General features: G+C 54.4%; 2 protein-coding genes across 2 annotated transcripts in view; one reads left to right on the plus strand and one right to left on the minus strand.

Annotated features, from left to right (window-relative positions):
- PSKH1 (protein serine kinase H1) overlaps positions 1-21722 on the plus strand; it is a 36171-nt gene extending 14449 nt beyond the window's left edge. The window contains exons 2-3 of the mRNA XM_016928884.4: positions 748-1774; positions 19384-21722. Coding sequence (XP_016784373.1) covers positions 818-1774; positions 19384-19701 — 1275 coding nt within the window. The 5' untranslated portion in view covers positions 748-817 and the 3' untranslated portion in view covers positions 19702-21722. The remainder of the gene's footprint in view (positions 1-747; positions 1775-19383) is intronic.
- Positions 21723-21928: 206 nt separating this feature from the next.
- CTRL (chymotrypsin like) lies at positions 21929-24510 on the minus strand. The gene is made up of 7 exons (XM_511044.8): positions 23847-24510; positions 23145-23248; positions 22967-23046; positions 22773-22854; positions 22455-22635; positions 22232-22365; positions 21929-22142 (listed from the first exon to the last, which is right to left on the minus strand). Exons 1-7 carry the CDS (start codon positions 23896-23898, stop codon positions 21981-21983), a joined length of 795 nt encoding a protein of 264 aa, XP_511044.3. The 5' UTR covers positions 23899-24510; the 3' UTR covers positions 21929-21980.
- Between the last annotated feature and the right edge of the window lie 1120 nt (positions 24511-25630).

Here is a 25630-nt window from a genome sequence, read left to right on the forward strand (position 1 = left end):
GAGCAGGCCTCCAACACTTCACACCCCCTTTCAGAAAAGATGAGTCAAGAGTAATAAGAGGAATGATTTTAACATTTTAGAAACATGGGCCTTCGGCTAGGATAAGGGGCCCAGGCAGAGGAGTGAGGAGGGTGGGCGCCCTGACAGCTGAGGCTATGCGTGTTCCTGCCCCCTCTCAGGGTTGAAGAGCAGCATGAGACTGAGGCCCAGGGAGATGAGTCAAAGCCGTGAAGCTCGGGCCATCTTTTCAGCTAGACCCTGTGTTGAGTCTGGGCTCTTGAACAGCAAAGCCATACTCCCGACCAGGGAAATAAATGAGAGCCAGGACTTCAGTTTTTTGTTTGTTTGTTTGTTTGAGACAGAGTCTTACTCTGTCACCCAGGCTGGAGTGCAGTGGTGCAATCTCAGCTCACTGCAGCCTCCGCCTCCTGGGTTCAATCGATTCTTGTGCCTCAGCCTCCCGAGTAGGTGGGATTACAGATGTGTGCCACCACGCCCAGCTAATTTTTGTATTTTTAGTAGAGATGGGTTTTCACCATGTTGGCCAGCTGGTCTTGAACTCCTGACCTCAGGTAATCCACCTGCCTCAGCTTCCCAAGGTGTTGGGATTACAGGTGTGAGCCATCACGCCTGGCCAGGAGTTTGGTTTTAATGAGACTGAGTTTCTGGAGAGGGAGGGCTGAGGAGGATGGCTGATTTCCTTAGAGTTGTCCTGGCTGTGCTGACTTGTTCTCTCTTTGTGTGTAGGTGTAGACGGGGCACTGCCTTCAGAGCAGGTCCTGCCAGCCTCGCTGGAGAGGATGCCCTCGTGTCCGTGATGGGCTGTGGGACAAGCAAGGTCCTTCCCGAGCCACCCAAGGATGTCCAGCTGGATCTGGTCAAGAAGGTGGAGCCCTTCAGTGGCACTAAGAGTGACGTGTACAAGCACTTCATCACAGAGGTGGACAGTGTTGGCCCTGTCAAAGCCGGGTTCCCAGCAGCAAGTCAATATGCACACCCCTGCCCCGGTCCCCCGACTGCTGGCCACACGGAGCCTCCCTCAGAACCACCACGCAGGGCCAGGGTAGCTAAGTACAGGGCCAAGTTTGACCCACGTGTTACAGCTAAGTATGACATCAAGGCCCTAATTGGCCGAGGCAGCTTCAGCCGAGTGGTACGTGTAGAGCACCGGGCAACCCGGCAGCCGTATGCCATCAAGATGATTGAGACCAAGTACCGGGAGGGGCGGGAGGTGTGTGAGTCGGAGCTGCGTGTGCTGCGTCGGGTGCGTCATGCCAACATCATCCAGCTGGTGGAGGTGTTCGAGACGCAGGAGCGGGTGTACATGGTGATGGAGCTGGCCACTGGTGGAGAGCTCTTTGACCGCATCATTGCCAAGGGCTCCTTCACCGAGCGTGATGCCACGCGGGTGCTGCAGATGGTGCTGGATGGCGTCCGGTATCTGCATGCACTGGGCATCACACACCGAGACCTCAAACCTGAGAATCTGCTCTACTACCATCCAGGCACTGACTCCAAGATCATCATCACCGACTTCGGCCTGGCCAGTGCTCGCAAGAAGGGTGATGACTGCTTGATGAAGACCACCTGTGGCACGCCTGAGTACATTGCCCCAGAAGTCCTGGTCCGCAAGCCCTACACCAACTCAGTGGACATGTGGGCGCTGGGCGTCATTGCCTACATCCTACTCAGTGGCACCATGCCGTTTGAGGATGACAACCGTACCCGGCTGTACCGGCAGATCCTCAGGGGCAAGTACAGTTACTCTGGGGAGGTGAGTCTGTCCTGCCCCTGTCCTGGATGTTGGGGAGGCACCTGCGGGGGCAGGTATATCCTGCAGCTCTCAGTCAGAGGTATGTCCTCAGGGCCATGCTCATGAGGGCCAGGTAGGTCATATAAAAGGGACAAAGTGAGACTATCAGAATGTAGTTTGGGTTCCCTCAAGGTGAGCCCTGAGACAAGGACTTGGGAGCAGATAGTTTATTTGGGATGTGATTTGAGTAACTAAAAGTGAAGGAGTGGGGAAAGTGAGGCAGGAAGGGAGAAAGTCAGTAGAGTATATTGAGAAATGGACTGCCACTGTGGGCCACTGGGAACCTTGGTAATAACCATGTGGAATGTGCCTCATAGTTCTACCACCAAAGAGCAGGAACGTGAGTTTCTTTTTGTTTTGTTTTTTTTAATCCACTGACTCCTGTACTTCATGGGTTGAGAATTTCTTTGAGGACACTAAATCCCTGGTGCTTCTGGGCTGTCCTGATACCAACTAGTGCTAGAGAAAGTCTTCAGGCAGAGAAGCAGAGAGATGCAGGCACTGGCGGTGGGAAGCTGTTGCCAGGCACCAAGCAGTGTGCCACAGCTGCAGATGAGCTCAGGGGGTGGGCTGAGAGGATGTGGGCAGGGCCTTCCCAGCATCTGCTCTGTGGGGCCCCAGCCAAGCTAGACTGAACATGCCCATCTCAGAGAGCAGCTTCTCATCACTGTCCAGTTTCACCACACAATGAGGACCTCGTGTGTCCAGATCTGATTTTTTTTTAGAAGAGAAACCAGAAAATCTGATCTTTTATTTTTTGAGATGGAGTCTTGCTCTGTTGCCCAGGCTGGAGTTCAGTGGCACAATCTTGGCTCATTGCAGTCTCCACCTCATGGGTCCAAGTGATTCTCCTGCCTCAGCCTCCCAAGTGGCTGGGATTACAGACCTGGGATTACAGGCCCGCACCACCTCCCCCAGCTAATTTTTGTATTTTTAGTAGAGACAAGGTTTCGCGACGTTGGCCAGCCTGGTCTCGAACTCCAGACCTCAGGTCATCCGCCGGCCTTGGCCTCCCAAAGTGCTGGGATTACAGGCGTGAGCCACTGCACCTGGCCAGAAAATCTAATCTTAAAATGTTAGAATATTCTGATTCACATATTTAAGCAGCTTCTTGTGCGCCAGCAAACACTAACCTGCAGGTCACATTCAACCGCCAGGCCGTCAGTTTGTGTCTTTGGATCCATTGATAGTCCTGATGCCTCCAAAAATGTGTGAGGTTTCAGCACTGTTGGGAGCTGAAGGAAGGTACAGAAAAAGTGAGGGCTGGTTGGTCCTTAGGAAGGATGCTGACTGGGTAAAAGACAAGGCTGACTGCAGGAAGCAGCAAGCATGGCAGCTGGAGCCTAGTGGTGTGCTGGGAAGGCTGTGAAGAAGAGAGTCTGTGTCGGCTTTATGTGGGAGCGAGGTGAGCTTGGCAGGATGACAAGATTTTGCCAAGGCAGTGAGAACCCCCTCTTCTAGGGGGCTCCCCATAGGGTGTTTCCCTCAGATATGGACCTGCTGAGGTGCTATCCATGCCTCTTGTACATCTTCTGTGGAGGGGAAGGAGCTCTGGAAGCAGCTTCCTTCTGTGGCCCAGCTTTCCTCCCAGGGGTGTGGGCTGGGCCTTTTCTGGCCCCAGCCAGCATTTCCTTCAAGAGTCACCCAACAGCTGGCCAGGTGCGGTGGCTCACGCCTGTAATCCCAGCACTTTGGGAGGCCGAGACAGGTGGATTACTGGAAGTCAGGAGTTCAAGACCAGCCTGGCCAACATGGTGAAACCTCCTCTTTACTAAAAACACAAAATTAGCCGGGCGTGGCAGCGGGCACCTATAATCCCAGCTACTCGGGAGGCTGAGGCAAGAGAATCACCTAAACCCAGGAGACAGAGGTTGCAGTAAGCCAAGATTGTGCCATTGCACTCCAGCCTGGGCAAAAAGAGTGAAACTCTGTCCCCCCCCCAAAAAAAAGAGTCACCCAACAGCCTCACACCACTTACTTTGCCTTTAGCACTTGAGGTCCTGTGCTGTATCACCTTCCCTGACAGCTTCTGGATGTGGCTATGGGGTCCATCGGGGACTTCCTCCTGCTGGGGAGGGGGCTGGCATTCTTTAGGGGCATCCCCATGTCATGCCTCTCAAAGGTGGCACAAGGAAGGGAGGGAAGCTTTCCTCCTGAGGCTGACTCTGTCACAGGCACAAGGGAGGGTATCTGTTTGTACCACTCTTAGGAGATCGTTGCGTAGGAGTCAGGCAGGTGGTGAAGATTTATACCAGTAACTGGGATCTGTGGGCCTAGGGGTGAAGGGGCCACTGTAGACCACTAGATGCTTACTGCAGAGTGGTCAGCCTTGTGGAGAACTCAGTCCTGGCCCACTGTCATTCTCAGATTTTATGTGGACAGGTGGGTTCTGCAGAAAATCTGGCTGTCACATGCTTATAGCACTGAGCAGTAAATGGGACCATACTGGTACTGAATGAGAGCCTGGGAAGCCAGAGAATAGTCCCTAATACTCAGTTAAAAGTCAGGAGTGCCCAACAGTGAATTAACTGTTACACTCGGGACCATTCCAGTCTAATTAGATTTGACTCAAGGCTCAGATAAAGCTTTGGGTTTGGTTCCCAGCATCATCATGGCAAGTGTGAGCTTTTGGTGTCTATGGAAGGCACTGGGAAGAGTGAGAGGAGCAGGCACAGGTGGTGATAGAGGGAACAATTTAAAGACAAGCCCCTTTATCCTGATGATGATCCCCTCAGTAACGCTGGGGCAATGCCTTGATGTTTACTTGGTTCTCAGATATGGATTGGCCATCAGGTTGGCACAATCTGTGGCTATAAACTGGCAATAAGAAATCCTCTCCCAGCCGGGTACGGTGGCTCAAGCCTGTAATCCCAGCACTTTGGGAGGCCAAGGTGGGCAGATCACCTGAGGTTGGGAGTTCGAGACCAGCCTGACCAACATGGTGAAACCCCGTCTCTACTAAAAATGCAAAATTAGCCGGGCGTGGTGGCACATGCCTGTAATCCCAGCTACTCGGGAGGCTGAGGCAGGAGAATCACTTGAACCCATGAGGCAGAGGTTGCAGTGAGCCGAGATTGTGCCATTGCACTTCAGCCTGGGCAACAAGAGCGAAACTCTGTCTCAAAAAAAGAAACAAAAAAAAAAGAAATCCTCTCCCAGGCTGGGCATGGTGGCTCACATTTGTAATCTCAGCACAGTTTGGGAGGCTGAGGCAGGAGGATCGCCTGAAGCCAGGAGTTTGAGACCAGCCTGGGCAACATAGCGAGACCCCATCTCTTAAAAAAATTTTTTTTTAGCCAGGTGTGGGCACATGCCTGTAGTCTCAGCTACTCAGGAGGCTGAGGTGGGAGGATCACTTGAGCCCAGGAGTTCAAGGTTGCAGGGAGCTGTGAATGTGCCACTGCACTCCAGCCTGTGTGAAGACAGAGTCTTGCCCTGTTACCCAGGCTGGAGTGCAGGGGTGCGATCTTGGCTCACTGCAGCTTCCGCCTCTCAGGTTCAAGTGATTCTCCTGCCTCAGCCTCCCGAGTAGCTGGGACTACAGGCATGCGCCACCATGCACGGCTAATGTTTTGTATTTTTAGTAGAGATGGGGTTTCACCATGTTGGCCAGGCTGGTCTCAAACTCCTGACCTCAGGTGATCTGCCTGCCTTGGCCTCCCAAAGTGCTGGGGTTACAGGTGTGAGCCACCACACCTGGTCAAGACCCTGTCTTAAAAAAAATTTTTTTTTTTAAAAAGCCTGTCCTGGTGTTCTGGGATAGAGCTATAAAAGCATGCCAGGTTGCTGGCAGGAGCTTGAAGGAGGTGCTGCCTCTGCTTACCAGGAGACCGTCTAGCTGTGAAGTGAGTGGCTGGAAGGAGTGATTGCTGGGTCCCATTCTAGCGATGTCTGTCCTCACCTCCATGCAGAAAAGTAAAGAGAAACCAGGGCCCTGCCAGGGAGTGGCAGAGGCTGGTACTTCTCAGACTCCTGATGTTCATACACATCCCCTGGAATCTCGTTAAAATGTAGATTCTGATTTAATAGGTCTAGGTAGGGCCTGAGGGTCTGCATTTCTAATAAACACCAGGTGGTGTTGATAACACTGACCTATAAGAACATGCTTTAGGAGCAGGTTTTTTAGGCAGGTGCCTTAAAAGTGGGCTGGGGTGGTGAGGGACAGTCTTAGAGAAGAGGGAACCTGGAATTTGGAGCATGGCTGTGAGGAGTCAGACCAAGAAAAAGGGAATGATAGCCACAGAAGTATAGGAGGGAGAAAGCAGGAGGCAGGCCTGGGGGCAGTGGCCTGAGGGACAGGTTCATATATAGCTGTGGTCCGTCAGAGGACCCTGCAGGGTACTTGGGAAGTTCAGTTGTCCTAATAGCAGGCTCTGGAGAACCACGTGAAGTTGTAGCTGAAACTGAATTTTTTTTTTTTGAGATGGAGTTTCGCTCTTGTTGCCCAGGCTGGAGTGCAATGGGGCGATCTTGGCTCACTGCAACCTACGCCTCCTGGGTTCAAGCGATTCTCCTGCCTCAGCCTCCCAAGTAGCTGGGATTACAGGCATGCACCACCATGCCCAGATATCTAATTTTGTATTTTTAGTAGAGACGGGGTTTCTCCTTGTTGGTCAGGCTGGTCTCGAACTCCCAACCTCAGGTGATCTGCCTGCCTCAGCCTCCCAAAGTGGTGGGATTACAGGCGTGAGCCACTGTGTCCGGCCTGAATTTTTTTTTTTTTCTTTGAGATGGAGTCTCGCTCTGTCGCCCAGGCTGGAGTGCAGTGGCACGATCTCAGCTCACTGCAGCCTCCACCTCCCAGGTTCCAGCGATTCTCCTGCCTCAGCCTCCCGAGTAGCTGGGATTACAGGAGTGTGCCACCATGCCCGGCTAATTTTTGTATTTTAGTAGAGACGGGATTTCGGCATATTGGCTAGGCTGATCTTAAACTCCTGACCTCAGGTGATCTGCCCGCCTCAGCTTCCCAAAGTGCTAGGATTACAGGCGTGAGCCACCGCGCCCGGTGAAACTGAAATTTTAAGATAGATCTGGGAATGTCTGAAGCTTGAGAAGCTGATTGTGTTCTGGGAGCTCTGCATGGTGCCAGGCTGTTGAGGGTCCAGCTGGCAGAGGGGGCATTGAACTTAGCCCAGGAGTGAGGGAGAGAGATTTCCCAAGATACGCTGACAGAGGAAGGACTCTGCTACAAGCCTGTAGGTTTGCCCGAGTTCCTGATTCTGGCAGTCGTTGACCTGGCAGTTAATCTAATTGGAGCTTGCACAGTCTTGCTAACTGGCTATTGATTACCTGAGGGTTGGAAAATGACGAATGGGGTGGGGAGTGGGTTCCTGCCCGCTCCTACTGTAGCCGAAAGACTGGGTCCTTAGATTCTGTTGTTCTTCTGCTGGAATCACAGGGCAGGACTCTGCAGCTCACAGTGAATGAGTGAGTGAGTGAGAGAGAGAGAGAGAGAGTGTGTGTGTGTGTGTGTGTTGGAGAGGCACTGCTCAGCCTTTGCTCCCACTACCCTTTACCTGGAGCTGAAAAGCATCAGTTTCCAGCTCCAGAGGCAAATCCTGGCAGGTTCTGGTGGCCCTTATCTGTGACCAGGAGCTTGCCTGACCCCAAAAATCAGATTCTACCACCCGCTGTGGAGAGCTCTGGGTTGGGAGGGATCCGTCTGGGACATTTCCTGGGGGAGGGGTCCTTATCATGAGATCAGGCTCTCTCAGCTGGAGAACAGTCCAGCAGACCCTCAGGCCCCACAAAACCTGTTGAATCAGAATCTACATTTTAACGAGATTCCAGGGGATGTGCATAAACATCAGGAGTCTGAGAAGTACCAGCCTCTGCCACTCCCTGGCAGAGCCCTGGTTTCTCTTTACTTTTCTGCATGGAGGTGAGGACAGACATCGCTAGAATGGGACCCAGCAATCACTCCTTCCAGCCACTCACTTCACAGCTAGACAGTCTCCTGGTAAGCAGAGGCAGCACCTCCTTCAAGTTCCTGCCAGCAACCTGGCATGCTTTTATAGCTCTATCCCAGGACACTAGGACAGGCATTTTTTGTTATTGTTGTTCTCCTGGCCACTGCCCACCCACAAGCACACCTGCTCACACCTGGGGAAAATGCAAGAGACGTGAAGGCCTGTTCTTCCTATCCCTAGAGGTTGAGATTGCCTGGGGAGAAGGAACTAGAATAGGGAATGGCTATAGAATGAACCCGCATTGGCAGACACATGTGAACACAGGCCTTGGCATAGAGCCACTGGGCCTGGGCAGTCTGGAACATAGACTGTGGTGCTCAGGTCAGGTGGTTGGGCCCTGACCCCACCCACTCCAGCCATCTGTCCTATATGTGTAATAGGTGTTTGCCATTAGGAAGGCCATGTAAGTGAGCAAGGCTCTGCCAGGATAACCTGTGAGAGAGAGAGTGTTCCATGGTGAGGGGGTTGTTGCTGTGTGAATGAAGGACCTCTGACGCAGCAGCGTTTGGAGGTATGCATTCTTCACCAGCGAGTGTCTCGTGGTGCTTGTTGCCTTTCTAGGGGCACCTTTCCTGTTCCCTGACCCCATAGAGTGCTCTCCCCTGTACACCAGGCCGGGTCTGGTGTGCCTGTTTCCTGCAAGCTCTGTCCATGCAGCCCCAGTCCTCTGTCAGGCTCAGTGGCATCCATGGACTTGAATAGAAAGCTTCCTGCAGAATATGAGTTTTGAGAAGGAGGAGGCCCAGAGAAGGGAGCATTGCTGAGTGCTCCAGAATAAACAGGAGATTGGGAGTGACAGAGCAGAGGTTGAAGAGGCTGGGGCAGGTCTGGTGTTTGTTGTTGGGAGCCCTCTGCACTGTGGGAGGAGCCCTCTGGGTTCTGGGTAATGGAGGAGGAAGGCAGCAGAAAGTGGGAATGGAGCCTGGCAGGAGGAAGGCTAGCTGGAGGCTATTGGAATAATTCCATCCTGTCCTCCTGGGGATGTTTGGGGCAGATCAGGGATCCCAGGGAGTGGGATCCACATGGCATATGTAAGCCACAGTATAGGAGGTGAAGGAGTATGGAGCAGAGTCCTAGCTCTGCAGGAGGGACATCAGCTTGTATGGGCAGACTTGGAGAGGATTCCAGGCTACCCTCTGACCTGGAGAGCATGTGGGGTCCTGCCTACCATCCTGGCACTCCAGATCCCCCAGCCTGAAGCCCATGCCCTAGACCCCACCCCACTCCCTGCACACCACAGGCCTGAGCCATTGCCCCCATTCACTCTCCACACCAAGCTTCTGCCTCAACTGTTCACGCTGCTCCCAGTATTGGTCTTAGTTGTTTCCTTTAGAAATAATGCTGCCTACTGCCATTGTGTGGTGCCCACTAAGTAGCAGACCCAGGGCTGAATGTTCTACACCCCCCATCTCCAATCTATGACAACCCTGCCAGGTGGTACGTAATCCCCCACCTTACAGATGAGGAAACTGAGGATGGTGAGGTTACATAACTTGGCCATGGTCTCCCGACTGGAGGGTGGCACATCTGGGATTTGATTCCAGGCTGTCTTGGCTTCAGAGTTCTTGGCCTGTCTAGTGCTGCAGTCTGCTCTCCCTGGTATGTGTGCCTCAGCACGTTGCTGGTTTCTTGTTTCAGTGCTTTCTGGCTGCTGATCAGTGGACACATCTCTCCTGTCTAGCCTGTAGGGTCCTTGAGGACAGCATGTACATCAATACATATGCTGTCCACTGTCGTGTCCAGGCTTAGTGCACAGTGGTACCTGTATGCTGGGTTGAACTGCAGTATTTATAAGTGATAACTGGTGGGGGAATTTTCTCTTGGCTTCTCCTGAGGGAAGCACCAGTGGCTATTGGTGATGCCCTGGGAAGCGTCCCAAATGTGACTGCTGGCAGGCAGACAGGCTGTGCAGCCAGTGGAGTGCTCCCCTCAAGGGGCCAGACTCCAGGAGGAAGCAGAGAGCCTGCTGGCAATGCGCTTAGGGGGCTGCTGGCCACAGCTGCCTGTGGGCACAGGCAGGGGGAGGATTTAAAGGCCCAGGGCTGGTGTGTGCTTGTCAACTTTTAGGGCAAATACAAGACTCTTGGAAGAGGAGTAAATGCTGAGGAGGAGATGACTGGAAAGGAGAAATCTGAATGTTTACCCAGCACCCAGAGGCACTGGAGTGGAGAGGGCACGCTGGAGTGGAGAGGGCATGCTGGAAGTGGTGGGGAGACACAGGTTGGGAGAGGTAGCGAAGGCCTGTGTGAATGTGAGAGCAGTTTGAGGACACAGTCACCTTGAGAGGCGGCTTCCTATCACAGGAGGCCTGGAGGAGCTGTTTCTAAAGGATGGCACAGAAGGTGAGTCATCAGCTACAGACTCATGCTAGAGAACTGTCAGGGTCCTCCAATGCAGAGAGTCTGTGATTCACTTGACATGAAATGTGACATCCTTGATGTCAGTGCTTTTGTCAAGAGTTCTATTCCTAGAGGCAGGACGGATGAAGGGGCTCTTGTAGGATTGATATTAGAGTGATGCCATTAGGAGCTTTGCTGTCTGCTGCATTCAGCATCCTGAATTATCACCCTCCTCTGCTTGGCCAGTCTCTGAGCTGTGGGTGAGCCCAGGTGACTGTACCAGGAACAGGTGGGCTTGGGTAGAATTTCTCACAGAGCCTTGTGAGTGCTGCTGGGCAGGGGACTGTTGGGAGAGGAAGCCCACCTTCATAGCCACTCTACTGCTACCTGGGTGACAAGGGCTGGTGGGAGGTGGCCTCCCAGGGTTGGGTGTCTGGTCTGCAGGTTGACCATACATTGATCTGGGGCTAAGTATACCTGAAGGGGCAATGAGCTTGACCACCTGTAGTTCTTTTTTTTTTTTTTGTTTTGAGATGGAGTCTTACTCTGTCGCCCAGGCTGGAGTGCAGTGGTGTGATCTCGGCTCACCAAAGCCTCCACCTTTTGGGTTCAAGCAATTCTCCTGCCTCAGCCTCCCAAGTAGCTGGGATTATAGGTGCCAGCCACCACACCTGGCTAATTTTTGTATTTTTAGTAGAGACGGGGTTTTACCACGTTGGCCAGGCTGGTCTGGAACTCCTGACCTCAGGTGATCTGCCTGCCTCGGCCTCCCAAAGTGCTGGGATTACAGGTGTGAGCCACCACATTCGACCTCCCCACTTCTTAAAGTGACTCTAACATGCCTTGGGATGTAGAAGATAAAATGAGATGCAGAGAATGTGGCATGTCTCAGTGCTCTCTAGGTGACGGGGCTTGGTTATGCAGCCTGGTCCTATGCTCTGACTTTCTGTCTCCCTCCCTGCCCCTCATCTCCCCCCATATGTCACAAGGAGCAGCCATGTGAGCAGGGATAGGACCTCATCCCAGAATCATGGGGAGCGCTGTCCGGGTGTCTGGAGAGCAGGAGACCAAATGTATATGCTGGTGGCAGAGTGGAGGCAGGGAAGCGGGGAGCGTGTTTCCTGGCTTATGCTTGGATTCTCCTGGATGCTTTAATTGCCTGACTTTTCTCACCTTCAGTGTGGGTGGGGACTGTGATGGACCCATCAGCTCACCTCTCTTCTCACTGACCCCTGCTCCCAGAGTCAGAGGATGGCTTTCCCACGACTGTCTCAATAGCTGACAGCACGAGCAAACACAAATCAGTTTAGAATTCTTTGCTATGAGGCATCTGTCCCTAAGCCCTTCTTCCCTGCCAGCCTGCTGGGGCTGCTGCATATCAAGTGCTGGATGCTTGTGCTGTCTGTGTGTGAGGATCCCATGAGGATGATCAGATGCCCCCATACCTGGCCAGGAAGGTTCCCTTGGGAAAAGCCATCCCCACTTCACCAAAACACGAAGTGTTCAACAGATTAAGTCTCCCTCCTTCACTGCAGGAGCCAATGCCCTCAGGCTGGATTCCTGACTAGTCACTGGGAGGTGGCATGGTTTGGGCCACTGGATGGAGGCAGTGGACCCTCAGTTGGTCACTGTGGCTGGGGACCTGCCCTTGGTTGGAGACCTCTGGCAGGAAGGCAGAGGAAGCTCTCGCCATGTGAGGCCAGAGGAAGCTCTGAGTGGAGAAGAGCAGCAGCCCCATCTTGTGTCACCTCTGTGCCACCACTGGGCTCCCCAGAGCCCTGTCCTCTAGGTTTCCCTTTGTCACTGCTGCCCTGGTTGCATACACCCCAGAAAGCAGCAACTTCCCTGTAGTGGCAGGAGCAGACCCACCCCCCATGCTGCTGCATTCAGCCGTTCCTGCTGACCACCCATAGCATCACGTCAGCCTGCGTCACAGCTGCCTTTCATCACTTTTTCCACCTCCAGCCCTTGAGGCCTGGCCAACAAAGAGCAGGGTGTGGTGGCTTGCACTCAGAGCCATCCCTGGTGCGTCAGCCATCCCCTCCCTCTCCTGTCTTTTCATTGTCTGTCTCCACCTGGAGAGCACTGCCTTTCACAGGCTCTGTCGCTTCTGGGCCCTCAAGTTCCTCTGGGAGCTGCTGGACTGTATCTCTCCCACATTCTGACCTCTTTATTTATTTATTATTATTTTTTTAATAGAGACAAGGTCTTGTTGTAGAGGAACAAGAGTTGGAGTGCAGTAATGTGATTATAGTTCATTGTAACCTTAAACTCCTGGGCCCAAACCATCTTCCTGCCTCAGCCTTCCGAGTAGCTGGGATTACAGGTGTGGGCCACCACACCGGGCTAATTTTTTAGGTTTCTTGTAGAGATAGGGTCTATGTTGCCTAGCCTGGTCTTGAACTCCTGGCCTCAAGTGATCCTCCTGCCTCAGCCTCCCAAAGTGCTGAGATTAAAGGCGTGAGCCACTGTGCCCAGCCCTGACCTCTTTAGATCCACTCATAGCATCCCATGCTCATCCTCCTCCCACACCTACTGAGGTGGAGGCTGGCTCTCAATTGCATGGCATAGCTGATGGGTGACCTGGTCCAGCCATCCTCACTGGCTGTGCCTCTCCAAGCTCACCTTCCCTGGTCAGTCCTCCCATCACACAAGGTTACCCTTCTCCATCGTGCCTGATGTCCCTCGGTAGATGTGTGGTGCCCAGAGAGCTCTGCTCCCTTGTGGCCCAGCCAGCTTGGAGCAGAAGGCTTAGTCACATTCATCTCTTCATTCTTCCTCCATCCCATGTTGACCTACCACTGGCCCTAAGCCAAGTCCTATATGCCTGGGTTTCCAGGGACAGAGACTACAGTGTGGATGAGATGGTTACAGTCACTGAGCCTCCAAACTGCCTCAGAAATTAGGATGGGAGGAAGTTAAAAAAAAAAAAAAAGGCTGGGCACGGTGGCTCACACCTGTAATCTCAGCCCTTTGGGAGGCCAAGGTGGGTGGCATCTGAGGTCAGGAGTTCGAGACCGACCTGACCAACATGGTGAAACCTCATCTCTACTAAAAATACAAAATTAGCTGGGCATTGTGGTGCATGCCTGTAATCCCAGCTACTTGGGAGGCTGAGGCAGGAGAATTGCTTGAACCCAGGAGGTAGAGTTTGCAGTGAGATGGTTCCATTGCACTCCAGCCTGGGCAACAAGAGCAAAACTCCGTCTCAAAAAAAGAAAAAAAATAATAATGCCAGGTGCTGTGGCTCACGCCTGTATCCCAGCACTTTGGGAGGCCGAGGCGGGCAGATCTTGAGGTCAGGAGATCAAGACTATCCTGGCTAACACGGTGAAACACCGTCTCTACTGGTTAATACAAAAAATTAACCAGGCATGGTGGCATGCACCTGTAGTCCCATCTACTTGGGAGGCCGAGGCAGGAGAATCGGTTGAACCTGGGAGGCGGAGTTGCAGTTAGCTGAGATTGCACATCACGCCACTGCACTCCAGCCTGGGTGACAGAGCGAGACTCTGTTTCTCTTAAAAAAAAAAAAAAAAAAAAAAATCAAAAAACCAGACTGGGCCCTGGGAACCACTTGGCCTCAGCGGAACCCTTGATGAGTGTAGATAAAAGAGATCACGCTGCAGCAGGCTTCTAAATCTGGAACCTTCCAGGGCTACTCCAGGACATTGTTAAAAGCAGACATCGCTATGTTGGTGGCACAGGCCTACTGCAAAGCGAGCAAATAGCATCCTTCTCGATCTTGAGTTGTGTCCTGTCTCCCTCTTCTCCTTCCCCTCCACTCTGGCTCTGGGCAGGGACAGGTGGGGGCACACGATTTCATTTTGTTATCCATTTCAAGTTTCAGAACACAGCTTTACTAACCTTTAAGTTGTCACACCTTTTCTCATTTTAATCTTTATTCTCTGCTTTTTTTTTTTTTTAATTCTCTACTTGTTTTTAAAACTGCATTATCTTCCCTCTATTTCTCTCCTCAGGCTCTCTCCCCCCACACCCTTCCCTTTTCTGTTGCTTGCCCCTCACCCGCCCTCTGCCGGGTCCCAGGGTGGTAGATTCTGTCCGGTCTGGAAGCCCAGGCACCAGGATGATGGGTTTTTGACCAGAGGAGGGGATGCTGGCTCTGCTGCCACACAGTGTCTAATTCTGCTGATGCTCTTCGTCGTGGGCAGCATGACAAGGTGCCGTTCTTGTTATCATGCTGCTTTCCTGAGTAAACTCAAAGCTCTGTTTCCAGAATTTCCTCTGTGCCCTTTTCTCTGCTCTCATTCAGGCCCACGTAAGTACAGAAAGGAGGCCTTTGAAGGTGGGAATAGTGGGTCTGAAAATACATCTTGAAATAGAGCTGAGGGAAGAACTGAGTCATGGTAGCAAAGCCCAGGCTTCTTCCTCCCTTCCCATCCCTTCTCTAGAAGCACTGTGGTGGGGCCACCTCCTCTGTCAGCCAGCCTGCCCCAGAATCATCATTGGTTAGATAAAGAACCCAGGGCTCAAGAGGTCAGCTTAAATGCTAAACTCTGTGCTTCATATGTGGCCACGTGAAGGAAAAGGTGGAGAAAAAGGAATCCAGGAGTTTATAAACTGGAAGGGACTTAGAGTTCATGACATTCAGCCCCTTCCTCGTGTTAAAAGTGAAGGCGGTGTGATTTCTCTAAGGCCGACAGAGAAGGTAGAACTAGAACTCAGGTTGCTGGGCTTGCAATCTAACCCTTTAATGTATCCCAGATGCCACTCAGAAGACACACCAAGGGGCCTTTCTCTCCCAGCCTCACTTGCCAGTAGGCAGCCCTGCCTGCCAGAGGAAGTCTAGGGCTGCCCTGTAAGCTGTGTTTGCTGCCAGAAAGAAGCAGCTTCCTCCTCTGTCTGCAGCCTCTGCTAGAGAGCTGGCGCTGTTCTTTGTTTCATTAGCCCTTCGGCTCCAGGTGAGACCGCTGGCAGTGGCTTGGGTAGTGTTCATGCCAGGCCCTTGTGCCAGACATTAGAGCTAGAGCAAACGAAAAGGGTTGGTGCGGGGGGTCCTCAGGCGGGAGCAGAAAGCCCTTCCTGCTGTGCTGCCTCTCCCTCTCCAGGGGGAGTAGGACTCCACTGCCTAGGAGTGGCTTTGGCCCAGCATGGGTAGGGGGATGAGGAAGGCTAGTTGGTAAGGAGGTGCTCACGGAAGAGGTCGCTCCCCATACCCATTATTGGCATCTTTGCTGTTCCAACATCAGGAGCAGGTACCCTAACTGCAAGGGGAAAAAGACTCTTTGAGGGCCATGGACTCAGGAGGAAGGCAGCCAGCTTGATGGTCGGAATCAGAGCAGAGGTGATGCCCTCCTCCTACAGCCCCTGCTTGTCTTCCTCTTGAAGCAGGGCCCAGCCCTCACTCACGCAGCAGCGTCTCGAAGTGCTGGGATTAGAGGTGTGAGCCACTGACTTGCCCAGAGACTGTGGAAAGGAGAGAGTGGAGGCTGTCACCCTGGGTATGGAAGCTGTTCTCTGATCCCAGAGCAAGGGAAGACCCGAGAGTCTGGGCGTAGAGCCAGCTGACATCTTAGTGTTTCCCTCTGTGCCTCGTGCTCCACGTTGGCCCAGAAGCAGGTGGAAGCCTCAGAGACTGCCCAGGTGGGTCTTGGCACCTGTGCCATCTGTCAGCCAACTGAGGCCATGTGTGTCCCTGGTATGGCTCAAATAAGTATACTGAGGCACAAGTTCAGTTCTTCACCCAGAACAAACAGAGTTGTGGAGACTGAAGAGCATGACTATTCATCATTTTCCCTTTTCTCTTGCTTAGAATGCTTCCCAGCCAGTCAGCCCTTGGCTGACACACATACTTACGTGGCTCCAGGGGAAGCAGGTGGGTTGGGCTGCTGGCGTTGAGTGCTTTCTTAGGAGGTGCTGAGTTGATGTGAGGCCTGAAGCCTGGCTGTGGGCGAGTGTGGAAAGCCTTACTTTTCTGAGCCCTGTGGGAGGCCTCAGCAGGGCTTCCAGAGGCTGCTATTCTGAAGGTCACCCTAAGCCCCTGCCTCACTGTCAGCTGGATGAGGACCACCTTCTTGTGTTCAGCCTGACTTTCCTCTGTGTACAAGGGTTAGGCTGGGGACCAGTTCAGGACAACTTGAGTCACTTTGGCTTGGGGGACCCACCTGGCCCAGCTGCTCACAGCTCTTCAAAGATGGGAAGAGCTGGGACCTGCCAGAGAGGACAGGCCAGCCCTCAGACAAATGAGTCCATCTGCATTCTGCACACAGCCACACGCCCACAGTAATTGGTGAGGCGAGAATCTTGGGGAGCAGGGGGAGAGGGATCAATCTGGCTCGCTTTGGCACTAACAGGCCGGCCGCTCCCTGAGCAGCAGGGGTTGATGCCTGTTGGTGTGAGCCTGTGCCACTCTGAAGATGGAGACACTTAAGGCCATAGGGCTGGTCTGGGGAGAGGCCCCTCCAAGACTGCACTGGTGACTGGTTTGGAGTTTCAGGTCCACGGTTTGGCTGGGTGTGGATGTGAAGTGGTGAAACCTCCAGTCCATCCATGTTCAGGCTCCTGGCCTCTGTAGGGGAGTTGCCCCTCTTTTGTCTTGGCTGGACCAAGGGGCAGGGGCAGAATCCATTTCCCAGCCCTGTTGGGACACCCTGGGCTGTCAGCCCTGTCTTGGGGCTGTTCCAGCAACAGGCCAGACTGAGCTGCAGCCTGCTTCCTAGTGAGTCCTCCTCTTCCTGGAGACTGTAGAAGGCCAGCAGGCAGCAGAGGTGTCCTCTGACCCACTCTGTTCAGCTGTGTGTGTGCTGTCTCCATCAAGCTTCTTTCTTTCTCTCCGGTGGGTGATGGGGGCTACAGTGAATGTCTGTGGTCTGGACTGGCTGCCCCCAGTAGTGGTTCCTTGTGTTCAGGGGGCAACCATGGAGCTTTCTTTTTTAAAAAAAAATTTATTAATTTTTTTTTTCTTTGAGGCGGAGTCTTACCATCTTTCCCAGGGTGATCTTGAACTCTTGGGCTCAAGTAGTCCTCCTGCCTCAGACTCCCAGAGTGTTGGGATTATAGGCAGAAGCCACTGCTCCTGGCTTTTGGGGTTTTCTTGAGCTGTGATCCAAAAGCTATTGTGGCAGCTGTCTAGTCCAGTTGCCCTGCATATCGGCCTTAATACCTCAATATGAATTTTTTTTTTTTTTTTTTGAGACGGAGTCTCGCTCTGTTGCCAGGCTGGAGTGCAGTGGTGCGATCTCGGCTCACTGCAACCTCCGCCTCTCGGGTTCAAGCAATTCTCCTGCCCCAGCTTCCTGAGTAGCTGGGACTACAGGCACGCCACCACGCCCGACTAATTTTTGTATTTTTAGTAGAGACGGGGTTTCACCATGTTGGCCAGGATGGTCTTGATCTCATGACCTTGTGATCCACCTGCCTCAGCCTCCCAAAGTGCTGGGATTACAGGCATGATCCACCACGCCTGGCCCTCAATATGAATCTTGAACTACACAAGCCCCCAGGAGACTTACCTGCCTGTTGGGGAGGGCTGTTGCTCTCTGCGCCCACCCACAGCCCTTGGATAGTAAGGCATCTATGGGCCTTCGTTGGCTGCATGCTCCTGGACCCTGACTTTCCTCCTCCTGGGGGCCAGCATCTCCCCAGGAGTCACTGGGTGCTGCTGGCCCACTGATGAGGATGACCCTGTTAGGTGTGTTTGGGAATATGGTTCCCCTGTTGCTCCCACTTCAGCTCAGTAAAACTTGGAATAACCTTCCAAAGAGTGGGTGAAGACAGCAGCTGCAGGTAGCCCCAGGCCTTCCTCAGGACGGTGGAAGCGTGTTCTCCCTGCCTCATCCCTCTGTGGCAGTGGGGAAGGGGGTAGGGAAAGAGTTGGAGGTCAGGCGAGCCAGACTGGGAGTAGCAGTAGTCAGTGAGTGTGTGTGTCTGCTAGATGGCTGTGCACCTGCCCTGAAGGTGGGCTCTCAGATCCTCCTGAACCCCCTGGAGGGCATGTTCAGGGGTTCCTCAAGGTGAAGGGTACCATGGGTGGTGAAGGGTACCATGGGTGGAACAGGCAGACCTCACCTGGCAGGAAGGAAAGTGACGGGATCGTTAGCATCCCTGTTGAGTCATCTGCAGCAGGCTCAGGAAAGGTCCTAGCTGCCTATCCTTGGGGGAGCCTCAGAGCCCGTGCCAAAAGTGTTCCTAGGAGATGCAGGGACGCAAGGACTCACCTGGCTGAGCCCCAAGGCCTGGAAGCAGCACCAGGAAAGGGCACCCATCCGGCAGCACCGTGGGTTGTTTACTGTCTGAGCCTGTGCCTACTGAGTGCTTCCTGTATGTGCAGCACCAGGCATGGGCTCATCCAGCTCAGCATGATCTCATGGGAATAATAAACGAACATGAAATTGCAGTCTCAAGTTACAGCTGGAATAATTGCTGGAAGCACTGGAGGCTAAGAGGGAGTCTGAGCAAGTGTCCTTTACCCTGAGAACCTGAGGATCCAGTCAGGTGAAGACAGCCGTACAGCCTGAGGCCCTGAGACAGACAGCTGCTGGGTTCGGGGCTGAGATGAGGCAGCCCGGGGTGCATGTGGCAGAGTGGGCTTTATGGAGTTCCTCCCAGGGGACAGAGTGTACTAAAATGAGGCTGGCGCACAGCACTGCCAGGAGCCCTTTGTGGCTTAGAGAAGTAATGCGGGCCGGAGGGTGCCACTGAGAAGGGTCCTGGTTCCTTCCTGGTCCCGGGAGCGCCTGCCCTCAGCCGACTGGGAAATCTAGTTGCCTTGAATTGTTTCCTTTCCTCCCCATGCGGGGAGGCAGAGGCAGGGAGCAGTGGTCTTCTGCCACTGCTTCGGCAGTTGGAGAGAGGTTGGATCTTCTCTGTAAGGACTAGGAAGTTCCCCTTTAAGTAGCCTGATCCTGGTCATCCAGAGATTGGAGCTTCAATCTGACTTAGGAAGTGGTGGGAAAGTTTGAGTCATTCTCTAACAGTCCCCTGAGTTATGATACTCCTGGGACAAGTTGGGGGTGGTCTTGGCAGAGGCCATCTCCCTGAGCCAGGCTTTGGGTCCAGTGCACCATAGAATTTGCTCCCTGGGAGAGTGCACAGGTCCTTTCCTTCCTTGCCAGACTCCATCACCTGGAGAGCAGCCCTTGTTCAGCCTGAGCCAGCGTTGGGCGGGGAGGCCCCAAGTGCTACATGACAGGAGGGGCAGCACCTCTCTCTGGAAAGGGGAGGGTTGCTGAGTAGTGGCCTCATCCAGATGGGGTGGGCAGTGTCAGATGCTCTCACTCTAATGCTTGTCCTTGGTCTCTAGCCCTGGCCTAGTGTGTCCAACCTGGCCAAGGACTTCATTGACCGCCTGCTGACAGTGGACCCTGGAGCCCGTATGACTGCACTGCAGGCCCTGAGGCACCCGTGGGTGGTGAGCATGGCTGCCTCTTCATCCATGAAGAACCTGCACCGCTCCATATCCCAGAACCTCCTTAAACGTGCCTCCTCGCGCTGCCAGAGCACCAAATCTGCCCAGTCCACGCGTTCCAGCCGCTCCACACGCTCCAATAAGTCACGCCGTGTGCGGGAACGGGAGCTGCGGGAGCTCAACCTGCGCTACCAGCAGCAATACAATGGCTGAGCCGCCTGGCTGTGCACACATGCGGCACGACCCAGCCTGGCCACACACTGTGGTGCCATCTGGGCCCGATGCCCTCTCTGGAGATAGGCCTATGTGGCCCGCAGTAGGTGAAGAATGTCTGGCTCCAGCCCTTTCTCTGTGCCTTCAGCAGCCCCTGTCCTCACCATGGGCCTGGGCCAGGTGTGACAGAGTAGAGGTAGTGCAGGGGGCTGTGACTCCCCCTGAACTGGGAGCCTGGCCTGGCACTGATACCCCTCTTGGTGGGCAGCTGCTCTGGTGGAGTTGGGAAGGGATAGGACCTGGCCTTCACTGTCTCCCTTGCCCTTTGACTTTTCCCCAATCAAAGGGAACTGCAGTGCTGGGTGGAGTGTCCTGTGGCCTCAGGACCCTTTGGGACAGTTACTTCTGGGACCCCCTTTCCTCCACAGAGCCCTTCTCCCTGGTTTCACACATTCCCATGCATCCTGATCCTTAAGATTATGCTCCAGTGGGAGACCCTGGTAGGCACAAAGCTTGTGCCTTGACTGGACCCGTAGCCCCTGGCTAGGTCGAAACAGCCCTCCACCTCCCAGCCAAGATCTGTCTTCCTTCATGGTGCCTCCAGGGAGCCTTCCTGGTCCCAGGACCTCTGGTGGAGGGCCATGGCGTGGACCTTCACCCTTCTGGACTGTGTGGCCATGCTGGTCATCGGCTTGCCCAGGCTCCAGCCTCTCCAGATTCTGAGGGGTCTCAGCCCACCACCCTTGGTGCCTTCTTTGTAGAGCCCAGCGCTACCTCCCTCTCCCTGTTGGATGTCCATTCCATTCCCCAGGTGCCTCCTTCCCAACTGGGGGTGGTTAAAGGGAGCCCCACTGCTGCTACCTGGGGAATGGGGCACCTGGGGGCCAAGGCAGAGGGAAGGGGGTCCTCCCGATTAGGGTCGAGTGTCAGCCTGGGTTCTATCCTTTGGTGCAGCCCCATTGCCTTTTCCCTTCAGGCTCTGTTGCTCCCTCCTCTGCAGCTGCACGAAGGCGCCATCTGGTGTCTGCATGGGTGTTGGCAGCCTGGGAGTGATCGCTGCACACCCGCCCATCGTGCACACCCACCCATGGTGCACACCCGTAGTCCTCCACGAGGACATGGGAAGGTAGGAGTTGCCGCCCTGGGGGAGGGTCCCGGGCTGCTCACCTCTCCCCTTCTGCTGAGCTTCTGCGCACCCCTCCCTGGAACTTAGCCATACTGTGTGACCTGCCTCTGAAACCTGGGTGCCAGGGGCACTGCCTTCTCACAGCTGGCCTTGCCCCGTCCACCCTGTGCTGCTTCCCTTCACAGCATTAACCTTCCAGTCTGGGTCCCACTGAGCCTCAAGCTGGAAGGAGCCCCTGCGGGAGGTGGGTGGGGTTGGGTGGCTGCTTTCCCAGAGGCCTGAGCCAGAACCATCCCGATTTCTTTTGTGGTATCTCCCCCTACCACAAACCAGGCTGGAACCCAAGCCCCTTCCTCCACAGCTGCCTTCAGTGGGTAGAATGGGGCCAGGGCCCAGCTTTGGCCTTAGCTTGACGGCAGGGCCCCTGCCATTGCGGGAGGGTTTGGTTCCCACTCAGCTTCTGCCGGTCGGCAGCCTGGGCCAGGCCCTCTTCCTGCATGTGCCACCTCCAGTGGGAAACAAAACTAAAGAGACCACTCTGTGCCAAGTCGACTATGCCTTAGACACATCCTCCTACCGTCCCCAATGCCCCCTGGGCAGGAGACAGTGGAGAACCAAGCCCCATGGCCTCAGAATTTCCCCCCAGTTCCCCAAGTGTCTCTGGGGACCTGAAGCCCTGGGGCTTATGTTCTCTCTTGCCCAGGGTGGGCCTGGTCCTGAGGGCAGGACAGGGGGTTTGGAGATGTGGGCCTTTGATAGACCCACTTGGGCCTTCATGCCATGGCCTGTGGATGGAGAATGTGCAGTTATTTATTATGCGTATTCAGTTTGTAAACGTATCCTCTGTATTCAGTAAACAGGCTGCCTCTCCAGGGAGGGCTGCCATTCATTCCAACAGTTCTGGCTTCTTGCTGTAGGACCAAGGGGTTGCCCTGGAGGAGGGGTGGGGGCCCCGGCCTGGGCATGGCTACTCTAGGAAGAGCCACTGCTACTCAAGGAGTCACTCAGCCCCTTCTGTGCCAGAAGTCCAAGTAGGGAGTCGGACCCTCAACAGCCTCTTCTTTCTCCTGAGCCAGGAAGACAGACATGAATGCATGATGGGACAGGGCCTGGGTCTTTAATGGGTTGAGCTGGGGAGGGGCCTGTGGTGAGCTCAGTTGTAGGCTATGACCTGGTTGATCCAGGTGCTGAACTTGCTAACTCGAGTATAGACAGCAGGTGCGCGCACATTGCAGTTTTTGGTGCCCCAGGAGACAATACCAATAAGCACCCATGTGTTTCCCTTCTGGCAGACAAGAGGGCCTCCGGAGTCACCCTGAGAGGGAAGAGGGAGGGAGAATTGAGTAGGGGGGGTTGGGGAGGTATACCACAGGACAGCGCAGAGGAGCGGGTGCTGGGGCTTACCTGGCACGAGGAGGCACCTGCGCCACCTGCACAGATCATGGAGTCAGTGATACTTGAGCCCCAGTACTGCCGGCACTGATTCACAGTGACCAGGGGCAAAGCCACCTGCTGCAGACGTGCTGGTGTCACATTGCCTGTGGGCCAGGAGGGGTGGCCACATGGGGCCCAGAACACTGGTCCCCACCCCAGTCCTCCCACCCTGAGCTTTGGCCTGAGTCCCTACCCACGCCACTGAGGCGACCCCAGCCGGTGGTGACACACGTGAGGCCTTCAGTCAGAGCCTCGTTTGAGGATGCCAGGCAAACTGGCGAGATGCGTGTTGTGTACTGGGCTGGCGAGGCGACCTTCAGCAGCGTCACGTCATTGTTCATGGTGGTAGAGTTCCAGCTAGGGTGTGTAATGGCCTGTGGGGTCAGAAACAGTCCATGTTCTGATGGGTGCTGAGCAGGGTAGGCCAGGGCATGTCCTGAATTCCTTGTTCCCAGCACCCACCCACCTGCACTGCCCACTTTTCCTCCGTGTCTGCAGCCCAGGCACTCACCCGAGAGATGGACAGAACCTGCAAGGGCTCTGCGTTTGATGATCGGTCATACTCGCCCAGGACAACAAAATGGCGGCCAGGGCTGCAAGGGGGTGGGATTAGGCAGCTGCAGGGAGGCCAGCGCGAGAGGGGGACAGCCAGGGGAGGAGGCAGGAAGAGGCGAGGGGCGGGGCAGGTGGAATGCAGGCACTCACCTGACATTGCAGTGGGCAGCAGTGACCACCCAGGACTGGCTGATGAGAGAACCACCGCAGAAGTGGAAGCCGCTGCTGTCCTGTGGTCAGGGCTCAGAGGTCAGAGTGGGGGTGGGCTGCTGAGGCTGCCCCTAGGCATGACGTACCCAGGACCCTGCCCACCCCTCCGGTGGTGTACCTGCAGGGACACCTGCCAGGGCCAGGAGCCCGACACTGCATTCTCCCCGTTGACAATCCTCTGGCTGAAGCTCAGTGCCGGTTTGATGGCAGGAATGCCGCAGCCTGGCCATTGGGCTAATGAGGACCTGCTTCCCATGCCTCAGCCCATCTTTCCCCACCTCCTTTTGGGTGCCCCAGGCTGTGCACCCCAGAGAGGTCTGTCGAGAGGGTACAGCACTACCCCTTCCCCAACAGGGTACATGCAAGCACCTTCGGCCCCACAGCTATCTTGGTTATCCCTATCCACCCAGTCCCCCAGCCCTGCTGTTCTCCTACATCTGTCTCCAGCCTAGTCCCCGCTGTTCCCCATCTCTACCCCTGGTCTCTCTGCCCCCTCCCGACCTGAACAGTTCATACCCTTCATGCAGCCAGAAGGTTCTTTCTAAAAGACACGGACAGGTCTTCCTGTCTCAGCTTCCTAAACCCTCCCGGGCTCCAGGGCCTGGCTCAATCTCTGGTCCTATTCGTGAGACCACCCCACCTCTTGCCCCCTCCCAGCCCTGCAGGCCTGTTCCCTGCTCCACTGCTCTGGCATATCCTGTTTCTTTTGCCCACTCTGTCCACCTTCGTCCCTTCCAGCCAGCCTAGCTCCTTCCCTGGGCTGTTGCTGGGAGCTGAGTTGCTCCCAGGGCTGAATCAGGGCTGGTCCTGGCCCACTCACCCCAGGAGGAGCCGAGGAGAACCAGGCTTAGGGTCAGGCTGAGCAGCAACATCGTGGCAGATGTGAGGTTGGGAGCTGGGTCTGGCTTTATGGGTCTTCTCGTCCTTGAGCTAAAGCTCCAGGCCTGAGGCCAGGCCAGCTGTGTAGACTCAGCCCCCTCCCACGCTCCAGGCAAGACAGGCCCTTTAGGCCAAGGTCCCCTGACCGAGACCTAGACTTATCAGACAGAGCCCAGGTGTGAGACTCTCACCTCTGCCACCTCCCAAAGCCTGGCCTCTAATTGGCTCCCAGAACCACCTCCCATTCCAAATGTTGAGCCCTCGGTACTGAGGACAGATGGTTAAATTAGGTCTATAGTGACAACCTGGTGGCTGGGATCACAGGAGTCACCCAGGGCTATCAAAGGCACCAGGCTCTCAGAGAAGGCCGCTCAGCGTCCAGGGTGTTCTGACTGGTGGATGGAATGCTCACTGCGGTCGACTTTGCTGTGAAGGGCTAGGGGCTGTGAGGTTCTGGCAGGCTGGGAGTCCTAACACATCATCGCAGTGGTTCCTCGTCCATTTGGAACAGGAGTCACAGGTCTGCTCAGAGATGGTGACTCTCCCACCAGCACGTGGTTGAGTTGTACACAAACTCGCATTTGTCTGGCGCTGAAGCCTCCGCTCTTAACAATGAGATGATACTTATGAAGGGCCTGGCATTTAGGAGGGCAAAGTGTGAGCTCTTGGTGCCTGGCCGACCGTGGACTGAGGCTGCAGGTGGAGAGTGACAGACATCAAATCTCTGCCACCCTCTTTAGGCCTTGGGGCTCCCATGGGCAAGCCCCTGGTGTCTGTAGCCCGTTTGTTACTGAGCTGCAGACCAAGCTTGAAGGGAGAAGACACCCTGTGTGCAAAGTTCCAACAGGTGCATTGGCTGGCGGCCTTCTGGGAGTGTGAGGGCTTTAACTGATTCAAGAACAGATCAGGGCTGGGTGTGGTGGCTCACACCTGTAATCCCAAAACTTTGGGAGGCAGATGTAGGAGGCTTGATTCCAGGAGTTCGAGACCAGCCTAAGCAACGTCATGAAACCCTGTCTCTACAAAAAAAATTTTTTTAAATTAAGAAATGAGCTGGGTATGATGGTACACACCTGTAGTCCCAGCAACTCAGAAGGCTGAGGCAGGAGGGATCACTTGAGCCCTTAAGTTCAAGGCTGCAGTGAGCCATGAGTGCACCACTGCATTCCGGCCTGGGCGATAGAGCTAGACCCCATCTCAAAGAAACAGCATCAGTCAAAAAATGAGATGAATTGGCTGGGCACGGTGGCTCACGCCTGTAATCCCAGCACTTTGGGAGGCCGAGGCGGGTGGATCATGAGGTCAGGAGATCAAGACCATCCTGGCTAACAGGTTTAGTAGAAACCTTGTCTCTACTAAAAATACAAAAAAAAAAAAATTAGCCGGGCGTGGTGGCGGGCACCTGTAGTCCCAGCTACTCGGGAGGCTGAGGCAGGAGAATGGCGTGAACCCGGGAGGCGGAGCTTCCAGTGAGCTGAGATTGTGCCACTGCACTCCAGAGCCTGGGTGACAGAGCGAGACTCCGTCTCAAAAAAAAAAAAAAAAAAAAAAAGGAGAGATGAATTAATGGATAGAGGGATGAATAGATGATAAAACAAATATAACAAAATACCGTCAGGTCTGTGGTGACCTGACAGTATAAGGGTATTCAATATACAACTCTTTCTACTTTTCTGTTACATTTACAAATGTTCATTAATAGAATGTTGGGGTGCAGGGAGCACA

Source organism: Pan troglodytes, chromosome 18 (genome assembly GCF_028858775.2).
Source record: "Pan troglodytes isolate AG18354 chromosome 18, NHGRI_mPanTro3-v2.0_pri, whole genome shotgun sequence".
In the NCBI taxonomy this organism is placed as follows: domain Eukaryota; kingdom Metazoa; phylum Chordata; class Mammalia; order Primates; family Hominidae; genus Pan; species Pan troglodytes.

Coding starts and splice junctions, on each gene's coding strand:
- CTRL (XM_511044.8), bottom strand. CDS start 23,898: ATGTTGCTGCTCAGCCTGACCCTAAGCCTGGTTCTCCTCGGCTCCTCC. Junction 23,249..23,846: donor TCTCCTCGGCTCCTCCTGGG/GTGAGTGGGCCA, acceptor CCCAATGGCCAG/GCTGCGGCATTCCTGCCATC. Junction 22,855..22,966: donor GCTGCCCACTGCAATGTCAG/GTGAGTGCCTGC, acceptor ACCCCCTTGCAG/CCCTGGCCGCCATTTTGTTG.